This window comes from Elephantulus edwardii, unplaced genomic scaffold (genome assembly GCF_000299155.1).
Source record: "Elephantulus edwardii isolate Elephantulus edwardi_28Jun2011 unplaced genomic scaffold, EleEdw1.0 scaffold00170, whole genome shotgun sequence".
NCBI lineage: Eukaryota > Metazoa > Chordata > Mammalia > Macroscelidea > Macroscelididae > Elephantulus > Elephantulus edwardii.
In genome coordinates, this window is record NW_006399920.1 from 4,253,322 (window position 1) to 4,265,096 (window position 11,775).

The following is an 11,775-nucleotide window of genomic DNA, read 5'->3' on the forward strand; positions in this document are numbered from 1 at the left end:
ATTGGCACAGGACAGAGCGGAGTTTAGGGCTGTTGTACATAGGGTCGCTATGAGTCGCAAGCGACTCGACGGCACATAACAACAACAACAACTCATAAATGGAAGGACTCAGAATTTGACAGTGGGTTAGTCTGGGTAATTGTGTTGGAGATATTTTGACTCTGCTCTTGCTCTTTGTATTTTTCCTCCTAAAAAGTATTCGTTTCTTTGTGTTGCTTTTATAACATACACACGCAATACTTAATAAAAAAGAAATTATTTTAAATGTCTTTGAGACCTTTTGCTTTTAACTTATTGTAGTATAAAAACATGGCATGGAGAATCCAGACAAAAGGCCCAATGACTATGGAAGTTACTGAGAGGACTTAGAACATGCATCCTAGATTTCGGAGTGATGGAGGAAATCAAAGAAATGTTTTAGACCTGGGAATATGGCATCATAAGTGGTCTTTAGAGAAATTTCCCTTAGCAGGAAGGAATGCGGGGTTAAGATATGGCTGAAGACTGTGAGCAGTGCTGTGTTCATTCTCAAGGTTAATTCTTAAGAATATCCTAAGGAAAAAAAAAAAGAATATCCTCTCATATTCTTATAGAATCATATGGGATCCATGAAATTATTTCAATACTCCATGTGTGTCCTGATGCTAAAAAATAGATAAATAAGAATATCAGTTATAGAAATGTCATAGCAAACCCAAGGTAGTTAGGCAATTTCAGGAAGACTAGGAATATGCTAAATCAAAAGGGGTAATTTAATGAAGCCGGGAAATTAAAAGACATATTGTCTTGGGAAAGTCTGTTATCAGAGGCCTCTCCAAAGTACTGAAGAGCAACGATGTCAGTCTGGAGACTAAGGTGTGCCTGATACACAGCATGATCTTTGCAGTCACTTGCTGTGCATCAGAGCTGGACAATGAATAGGGATGATAGAAGGAGAATTGATGCCTTTGAGCTGTGGTGCTGGATAAGGGTATTGAATATACCACTGCTAAGAGAACAAACAGGTTCATCCTAGAGAGGGCTGCTCCAAGCTGTTCCTTGGAGGCAAGGATTCTGAAGCTTCTTCTGACATACTTTGGACATGTTGCAAGGAGGGATCAGTCCTTGGAGAGGGACGTCATGCTTGGGAAGGTAGAGGGACAGCGCAGGAGAGCAAGACCCTTGATGAGATGGATTAATTCAGTGACTGGGGTATAGGGGTAGGTGTGTCAGAGACAATATGATTGGCTCAGGATAGAGCAGGGTTTAGGGCTGTTGTACATAGGGTGGCTATGAGTTGCAGGTGACTTGATGGCATATAATAACAACAACCCAAAAATACACAGGCTGGAAACCAGACCAAGAGCAAAAGGGGAGGGGGGGAGTTTTGGTTGGTTTTCGTTGGAGTTTGGGTTTTTTTTGTTTTGGGTTTTTGTTTGTTGTTTTGTTTTTAATGCCTGTACCTTGTTAGCACACTGTAGAACTTTTTAAGATATTGTTTTACTATTTTCCAGTTGAAGACATATTCCTCTGTGGGTGGCAGAGGGTCTCTGTTGTGCTTTTTGTTCATCAGTCTGTCTGCACATATGCAACATAGCATCAATTACATTATTTCCAAATTATATAACAGGACATGTTTCCAAATACATGATTTAACAAAGAGGTAGGTTATTGGAAATCTAGACCCTCCTTAAAATTCTAGGGTATAGATGTGTCCCCTCTAAAGCATTACTAGTTGTTAATATTAACTAATGACAGTGATATAGGATCTGGTGGTAAGGAGCTGTGCTGCCAATCCCAAGGCACACAGTTCGAATTCACCAGCTGCTCCTTAGGAAAAAAATGAGCAGACTCCTTCCATGGGATATACAGCCTCTGAAACCCTGCTGGAGGGTGAGCTCTGAGTCAGTTCTGACTCAACAGTGAATAAACAACAAGATTAGATAACATAATTGTTACAGCATTAGATAGCAGCATTGTTATCAGTTTCACATTTATTGTAACATTTATTGAATGTTTCTTGTGTGCCAGAGGCTGGAGGTCCAGTGTACTGTTTCTGGCACCCTGTAGCCACCTACTATGTGCCAGAGATTGTGCTGGACACTATTCATGTGTCATAGCAGTTGATAATTACAGTAAATATGAGGAAAGTCATTGTACATAAAGGAAACTGAAGTTAGAGGAAGGGGGAAAAATTTGCCCCAAATCATGTGACAGTTGAGTTATGGTCCCTGGACTTGAATTTTAAAGACTGTCTTTTAACTTTTCTAACAGAGTCAACAGAATTCTAAATTCTTCAACTTTCTCTAGATTGCACGTGGACTAAGAAGTGAGTAGTTCTGTTCACAAATTATTGCTTGGAAGGGAAGTACAGCAGCAGCCACTAAAAAAAAAAAAAAAAGTACAAATCTAGCAATAAAACCAAAATAAAAAGTACCAAGGTATACAGGGGAAGAATCTTGGAAGAAGACTGAACCGAGTCTGCACTTGGCTCCGATACATAGCTCAAATGTCACTTGCTGAGGAAAGCCTTTTCCTAACCACCTGCCTGTCTGTTTATTACCCTGCTTAGCCCATTGCTGTACTTCTATATGCAGGGATTCTAGTATGTACATTTTTTCACTTGTTAACATTTCTAAAAATCTGCAGATGTCTTACCATCTCTGATTTCTTAAAACTAAATCCCAACAGTATTAAAAATAGTAATTTGAAATAAGGATGTTATTTATAGTTGATGACATCTTAGCTTTGATGAAATGTAGTATTTGTTTACATGTGTTTGCCATTAATAGTTCTAAATACTGGATACATACAGTGACTTTTAGAGTTCTAGCCTAGTCTTCTTTTTTAAACTCCAGACAACGCATGTTTTATAGAATTGCCGTTTGCCTTGTTAGGAAAGTTGTTACAAATACGCTTGCTGTCTAAATCAGTCTGGCTTCTTGTGTTCCCTGTCCTTAATAAATGGCATCAACATTTATTTATATACTTACCAAATATAAAAAGTGAGACATTTTACTGTTTTGGTTTTGATCTCACTTCACACTTACCTGGTTATAGTTACGTGGACGTACAGTGGAGTAAGAGGACCATATTTAGTCTTCGTCTTTAAAATGGGAGCATAATCCCTACCTCTGAGGATTGTTAAAAAGATTAAAATGTCAAGAACCTGTAAAGCGCCACTAATCTTTAAGTGCCTGATCTCTCTCCTCCATTCTACACGTGGACTTTATCACTAAGTATTTTGGTAATAATAATTGTTGTTGTTTTTGTTGAGTACGATCTAGTTGGAACTCACCCTTAGCTGACCCTCCAGAAGGGTTTCAAAGGCAGCAGGTTGCATGGGAGGAGATTGCCCACTCTTCTCCCACAGAGCCCATGGTGGATTAGAACTGCATATCTTTGGGATTGCAGCTCAGCTTCTTACCACTAGGCCACCAAAGCTCCCTAGTTGTTGTTAGGTGCCAGCAAGTTGACTGCAGACCCATAGTGACCCTATGAACAACAGATCTGATCAGGGCAGGGTTTAGATCAGTTGTGATAGTAGTTGGTAGGTAATGTTGAATTGAGTTCAATTCATAGTGATCTTACGAACAAAGAGACCTGAACTCTGTCCTGTCCTGTGCCATCCTCATCACCCATTGTTGCAATCCCTTAAAAAGATTTCATGTCCCTTCATTTTCAGCTTTTTGCCATTTTAGCAGTCTATACCCCCATTTCTCTTGCCTGAACTAACTAATCTCTTTCCCATCTTGAATCTTTGCTATACACGTACCATTCAGAATGGTCTTTTAAATCAGATTACACCACTTCTTAAAACCTCTCTTAAATCACTTTGTGTGATACCTCAAATCCTTAGTATGGTCCATATTGTTCTCTGTTGTCTGTCTAGTGTACCTTTCCAAATGTATTTTATGCCAGTCTACCTTCCAATGCTCCTGTCACTCTTTCCCATAAATGTCACTTCTTCGGAGATAATTCTTTGATCTCCCAAACTAAATTAGGTTGTTCAAAGCCTTTATCCAGGCTATGTAACTTGCCTCTTTGAGGGTGATCAGCTCCTTTTAAGCTAGAGAAGTTCAATAATTTCCCCAAAGTTCTTAGTAGAGCTGGAACTCCAACTCAAGAATGGATAACTCAGAAAAAAAAAAAGAATGGATAACTCTAAAGTTTGTATCCTCTCCATGATCCCATAGTTCTCCTTTGAAGGCAGAAAAGAACATTTTAATCAATATTCTATGTATCAAAACATGGCCTAACAGTTCTCTTTTCTTTCTCCCTAATCTTCAAGTTACTCCTTAAATGCCTATCTCTACGTAACTTTCATTCTTTTTCATTAGCTTCAAAGCGTATTAGAAAGAAAGGTTGTTTTTTACACATTATATTCAAACTTATTGCACTGGGAAAGTTGGCAGTCATGGACCTCTCCAAATGATTGAGGAGCACTGATGTTAGTTTGAGGACTAAGGTGAACCTTACTCAGGCCATGCTCTTTTCAGTGACTTGTGTTATGCTAAAAGCTGGGCAGTGAGTAAGGATGACAGAAGAATTGATGCCTTTGAACTGTGCTGAGTATCTCATAGATGACTACCAAAATAACAGATAGATATATCTTGGTGAAGGCACAGTCTGAGTGCTGCATGGAGGAGACACAAGATGATGGAACTTCACCTCATATACTTTAGGCATGTTGCTAGGAGAAGCTATTCTCTTCAAGGCTATTTAGTGGAGATGGACATCATTTTGGGGAAGGTGGAAGGCCTGTATAAAAGATGAAGACCTTCCACCAGGTAGATTGAGACAGTGACTGTGGCAGTGGGCTCAAGTGTGTCAGAGACTGTGATGATGGCACAGAAAAGGACACGGTTCATATCTGTTATTCATAGGGCTGCTGTGAGTCATGTTTGACTCAGTGACACTAGCAACAACAACACATACACTTATTGTGAGTTAACTTCAGTGTAGCCGATACTCATAAATATCTTTGTTTCAAAAATATTAAGGAATAATATATTAATCCACTTACATTTCCCAGCAGTTGGACCTGTCCCATTAATAATTAAAACACTTTATTCCTTACTTTTTGATCCATCATTTAATAGTTAAGTTTGCCTATTATGAATGTAATTGTCAAAAATAGGTTTCATAACAACTTTACATCTTAATGGATTACTGTTGCTTCACTGGGGGAAAAACGCTAACATTTAAATTTTTTTTTTTTTTTTTTTTTTTAGGAATTAAGTGATTTGCAGCGTGACCCACCCGCTCACTGCTCTGCTGGACCTGTGGGAGATGACTGTAAGCTTCGCTGTATTGCTAGGATTTTGCTACCATTAGTAATATAGGTTTGGACATTTGTTAATGACTCCAAAACTCCTTTGTTTGTTTCAGTGTTCCACTGGCAAGCTACTATTATGGGGCCTGTAAGTATGATTCATATACATGAACTTAATCCCTTCAGTCATCACTCCTGCCATTTCACCTTCATTCAGACGTTTGTAGCTAAGGTTGAGGTTTTTTCCTTGTTCTCTGACTCTTCAGCAAAATATGATCAAGGATTCATACTGACTTTCTCAAACATTGATTTGTGTGACTACTGTGATGTTTTGCCAAATCCTTACTCTTTACACATAGTAAATTTAACATTTTGTAACCAAACTGTTTTCTTTCCTTTTTAAAAAAACAGACACACACTCAGTTGTTCAGAATTAAGCATAATCATTCTCACATTGATAGCTTTCATAGGTTATAATTAGATTGAATTAATGCACCAGTTTTCAGTGTTACGGCTTATCACTGTTCTGTCTGAGAGAGCTGATAAAATATTGTAACGGGACTATCTTTACCAATTTATGAGTCTGTTGCTTTTTTCTGTTACATTGTGTTCAGCTCAAAATTATCTCCTGTTTTGTGACTGACTTCTTAAATAGTCTCCATTCTTGCTAAAATGGTTTCTTTGTACACCCAAGTGGGAGTTAGGACTTTAAACAGACTTGGTTTGTGGGGTTTATTTTTCCTATGAGCAAAAATGTCTAGTCACCTAATTAGAGGCACTGACAACTTAGGTCTCCTTTCTGAGTTATTATAGTATGTCTTAGTCTGTTAGGGCTGCTATAACAAAATACCACAAAGAGGGTGACTTTAAAGAACAGGCATTGCTTTTATCATAGTTTAGGAGGTTGAATATCTGAATTCAGCACTTGGCTCTAGGAGAAGATAGTTCATTGTCTACTTCAGCTTCTAATAACTGCTAGCAGTCCTACTGCTTCTGGGTTTGTAGATGCATCTGTCTCCATCAACTCTCTTCCCATGTTTCTCTGTGTCTATTCGGCTATTTTTAGAACCTAGAAGTTGTCTGGTAAGAACCACCCTATTCTTAGTACATTAACTAACAAAAGAAACCTTGCCATATATGTTGTTGTTGATTGCCTTCAAGTCGAGCATGACTCATACTGACCCTGTGAACAAAAGGCCTCAAAGCCCCTCAACAATTATCGACATTTATCAAAGTTCATAGAGTTTCCGGAGGCATGTTATTTAGGCAGTGGATGACACGCCTTATTTCAGTACATACTTTGGGGGTACACAATTCAGTTTATAAAAAGCACATTATTAAATATACTTCCACATGCACTATTCTTTTTCCTACCCCTGAAAGAACTTTATGTAGTAAATCAAAGTTTTAAATCATATTGCCAGGTGTTAATGATCCCCCCCATGTGTTTAATCTTTAATAATCATGAATTTGAATAGTAAAATTCCAATAATGAATTTTAGAATAAGACTCCTAGGCAAGTGTCTCATATTAATAACTTATGCTGTTTAGGTATTTTTAAAGGTAAAATTCAATATAGTTACTTAGCTGCTCAGTAATAATCTAGTTATGTATGTTCATAACTTACTGAGAATCTTCAGGGTGCTCTGATTTAAAGGGACACCTTTATCATTGAATTATAGCCTTTTAACATTTAAATATTTAATATTTAAAAATATTTTATGTCAAGTGCAGCTAGCAAATTATTGATTAAAAGGATATTGCTCATACTCCCCTTATTTAAATAATGTAAACATGCCATGCCATAGTTCTTTCTAGTATCAGTTGAATATGTGAGTCACCCTTTACAGCCATTTTAATATGCTAACATTTTCTACATGCCTCATGACTTTGATGAACCAGTTTAGTATAGAATTCAGTAATTACACATTCAAAAAATTGAGGAAATAGTAGCCTTGTTATTTTACTGAAATATTAATTTAGCATGGTGTGTTTAGTTGCCTAGAATTAATAAAAATGGCATTTCAGGTGTGTCTTGCTACATTTTTAATTTTCTTTTAAACAGTTTTATTTGTTTTTTATATCATAAATATTTTCTAGTTGCCATAAAGAAACATGCCAAAAGTTGAATTCCCTTTGCTGAGTCAATTCCACACTTGATAACTCCTATGAAGAATGAAAATTAGCTTTTTTCGGCCTTTTTTCTCTATTGATTCTGGGTATAAGTTAACTTTAGTATTTTGAACGACCCATCAAGATAATAGAATTTGGAATGAGAAGAGATGTTGAGTAATTAATTAAGGGTTAGGCATTTTCTGTATTACTTTATGAGCTGTTTACAAAATGAAAATTGGAAGTCCAAATGGGGTAACAGTGTCACTTTGCGTTTTCTTTTCATAAGTTGTTTGTTCGCTTCTTTTTTTATCCTTACCTCTTAAATGATCATCAGAGCTTAGTTTTATAAAAGAGGCAAATACTATGCCTAATAAATGTTTCCATGTTAATTATCACCATAGAAAATTATTCTTTACTCTCAACCACTTTGTGTTTTGACCTTAAAAGATTTGTACTCAAAAACAGATTTGTTTGGGCAAGTCACACCACTGTGTGTGGTCTTTTATTTTTTTAACTCTCTGCTGTCGACATGATCATCGGTTGGAAAATCCATCACGCTTGCAGAGAGGGGGAACCCTGTTTTTAAGGTAAATGATTTGAATTTATGCCAGAAAGAAGATGTGTTTTCAGAAACATAAGCTTTGGGGTAAAGTCATTTTAAGCTTCTTAATAAGTCTGTTAATCTAACACTCACATAAATGTTTTGTAATTTCAGCCTGATAGCGCATATCAAGGTGGAGTCTTCTTCCTTACTGTACACTTTCCTACAGACTACCCTTTTAAACCACCAAAGGTATTTTTCTTTTTATGATTGATGTGACTGCTAGTTTAAGGAATTTATTCTTTTTCTAGAGATGTGCTCAGAATTTTACAGACGGTGAAGTGAATCTAAAATTGTGGTAGTAAAAAAAAAAGTCATAGTAGTACAGTGATAGAATTCTCATCTGTCATATGGAAGACGTGGCTTCCATTGCTGGCCAGGGCACCACAAGCACAGCCACTCCCCTCTGCCTGTCAGCAGAGCATAAAGCAGATGAGGAAGAAAGACCCGACCATCTACTTTGTAAAAATTCAGCCAGCAGAAAGTTCTGTGGATGACAATGCTCTGGTCACATTGTCCATGGAGTTGCCATGCTTTGAAGTCTTAACTTGATGACAATTAACAAGAATAACTTAAAATGACAATAAAATAGGCATTCTTACTTGAATGTTGTTATTATTATGTCTGTAAGACAAAAAGCAGTATCAGTTAAGCTATTAACATGTTGCCTCAAATGATGGTAATACATTGAAAAAAAATGTGTTTCTAAGTGCGGTTGTCAATTTAAAAGTGTGCAGCAACGTGTTAATTGTCTTCCATTTGGTTTTTTCCCTCCTCTCCTTACTAGATATGTGTAGTTTGGGAAGTTTTTTATTCTTAGAGAATCAGACATTTGTTTGCAAGGAATTATCTCCTCAAAGTTGACCCTTTCTCAGTTTTTCAAATGTTCCAAAAGCATTTGTTGATAACCTCCCACATTCTGTTCTATGGAAATATGAAAGCAAATAGGACTCCTTTCATTTGAATGTACTGGAGGAGATAAAAATATTTTGACTGAATTTAATTTAGATCAGAGTTGAAGAGAAAACAAAATTGTCATTAAGGGAAATATTTATTTTGAACATTGCATCAGCCAAGAAATTGTTGTATTTTTAAAACATCTAGTTAACAATGTTTTTTTATTTTTTATTTTATTCTGATTTATTTACAAAGTTTGACGCTGTTTTTATGAACCAGTGTAACTCTTTTGGAATATCTGTTTTCTTAGGATAGGTAACTAGCTGAAGCCTTTCAACTTTGCCCTGAAAAACAGTTGACTCCATATTTTTAGATCCTAGTGTCACTTTCAGGTTTCCTTTATAATCAGTTTAAGAAAAGGATTACTTTGAGGCATGATGAAAGCCAGGGTTAAGTTACTTCGAATGCTATTCAACTAGTCACACACCAGCTAATTAGAGACTCCTCATTACGCTCTCTAGAATACCTCTCAGTTCCTTGGGGAGAGGCCAAGGGAGACTGACAAACTTGGTTTCCCATTCCCCATAGCTGGGACGATATGTGACACAAAGTAGAAGCTCATTCAGTTTGGGTGGAATATATTTCTCCTCTATAGTTTTATTTAGTTGCCATGAGTTGAGGGCATATTTCCCTAGAGCAAATTTATTTTGTTTGCTTCATAGTTCATGGATTGACACATATTTGTGTGTTTGTGTTTCTTTGGTTTTTTTGGTACAGATTGCTTTCACAACAAAAATTTACCATCCAAACATAAACAGTAATGGAAGTATTTGTCTTGATATCCTGAGGTCACAGTGGTCACCAGCTCTGACTGTATCAAAAGGTAATTTTATTTGTCACATTTATAAGAGCTTAACAGAGCAAGACAGAAAAAAAAAATCACGGAACTAAAACTTTAAAGAGGAAATCTGTATTTTCTCTCCTTTTGCTTTGCTTTACTTTTCTAGCTCCTCATTATTCTTTGTCTCTTAGCAGTCAGTTGCTGGGCAAATCTAAATAATAATAATAGCAGTAGTAGAAAAATTGAAAATAGTGCTAGAAATTAGAATAAGCCTCTTTAAGTTTGGGCTTTTTTCTTTTTTAATAAGAGTATGAGATAAAAGTAAGTTTTTTGGACTAGTTACCTATTCATTAGGTGAAACTCTTGGCATAGTGAGTAAGGTTTTACATTTTTGTTTACCTTATCAAGAAGAAAACCAAAATATGGCTGATTAAAAAGTATTGTTTTCATGAAAGCTGTATTTCACATATAGTATAATGCCAGCACTTGGAGTATGTTAGTCTGAATTTTGAGTAGTTAGTATAATGACTGACATAGGCCATTCTGGTTTTTCACCTTTCATCAGAGTAGAGCATTGTTATTTGCTCAGTTAACAGATCTCTATCTAGGCCATTTGCAGACATTTCTGTTTATTAGCCAGCATCATTTACTATCACCGAAACTCTTCATTTTTGTCTAGTTTCCATAACAGCTAAGTACGTGACATTTGGAACATATTCTTTGATTCAGAAGTAGATTAACACAGTGACTACAGCGGTGGGCTCAGGTATGTCAGAGATGATGAGCATGGCACAAGATAGGACAAGATTCAGAGCCATTGTTCATAGGCTCACTATGAGCTGTACTCAACTTGACGGCAGCTAATAACAACAACCCTTTGTAGAGAATTCATGACAATTGCTTCTCTTAAAGGATGACTTCATGATCATTTCTATTTTTAGGAAATAAGTACTACTTGAAGATACAACATGTGAAAGTAGTAGATATATAAGAATAGAGTCCACTACCATAAATATTTTAGATATTAGATTAGGAGTGGCCCTGTCCGGTCAATCATTTTTTTAATGACAGCCTTCTGACTTATCTCAAATATTCATATACATTCTAGGTCCTCTTTTTAAAATAATTCATATAGTGTAACTCTTATGTACTAGCTGTAAGAAAGAGTCTCTGTCAAAGAGCTATTCAAGTTAATACACTTCCTGGAATCGTGTCATGAAATGCAAGCCATTTGGCATAATCAGCTAAGTACTTATACATATAAAAGGAATGGCAGACTGCCGGAAGCTGAGCAGCACTTATCTTGTCTTCCGACACTGGTAGCTTTTTATAGCAAATAATTAGTCTTGTTGGCTTCTGGAAACAGCCTTGGTTTCCTCAGATGGAAAATGGGGATTTTTTTTATACAACCACCTAAGTTCACCATGTGTCTGATATAAATTAAACATATAAACAAGTATTCACTTTATCTTTTTCCTTCTCTTAAGCCATATGGTCTATAGGAAGTAGTAAAATGCGACCTAAATGGCTTGGCTCCTGGAGACAGGAGTGAAAATATGAAATTACACTTTCACTTGTTTTGATAATGCTAGATTCTCATGCCCTTATTTGCTTGTACAAGTATCAGATATCTATATTATAAATGCCCTATGCTGCTTTTTATCATTAACGTAAGTCGGAACACATTTTACAGGTATAAGCAAAATGCTATTCAGAATACCCACCTTCTTGGTTTAGGCTTGAATTGTTAGTGGACAGAAAGGAAGATAAGGCAGATGAATAAAATTTATTTTCTTCATTAGCACTTAGCATATTTCTCTCTTGTCATGTAAAAGTCAACTCTACAATATCAGACTTTGGATCTGAAAGGGTAGGGAAGTAAACAGGAGCCTAGGAAAGAATGGTAGAGAGGAAATAGTGTTCCAGATATTTCACATACCTACCCCCTTATAAACGCAGGTTATACACATGCATCTCACCTAATGGTATGCATAGGAGTCAGATCGATTACATCTGTGGAAGGAACCGCTGGAGAAGCTCAATATCAGCTGTGAAAACTAGGCCAGG

General features: G+C 36.4%; 1 protein-coding gene across 1 annotated transcript in view; it reads left to right on the forward strand.

The window, feature by feature from the left end:
- Positions 1-11,775, forward strand: part of UBE2D1 (ubiquitin-conjugating enzyme E2D 1) — a 56,388-nt gene that overhangs the window by 35,330 nt on the left and 9,283 nt on the right. The window contains exons 2-5 of the mRNA XM_006895578.1: positions 5,214-5,277; positions 5,371-5,402; positions 8,085-8,162; positions 9,645-9,750. Of these exons, the coding sequence (XP_006895640.1) occupies positions 5,214-5,277; positions 5,371-5,402; positions 8,085-8,162; positions 9,645-9,750 (280 nt within the window). The remainder of the gene's footprint in view (positions 1-5,213; positions 5,278-5,370; positions 5,403-8,084; positions 8,163-9,644; positions 9,751-11,775) is intronic.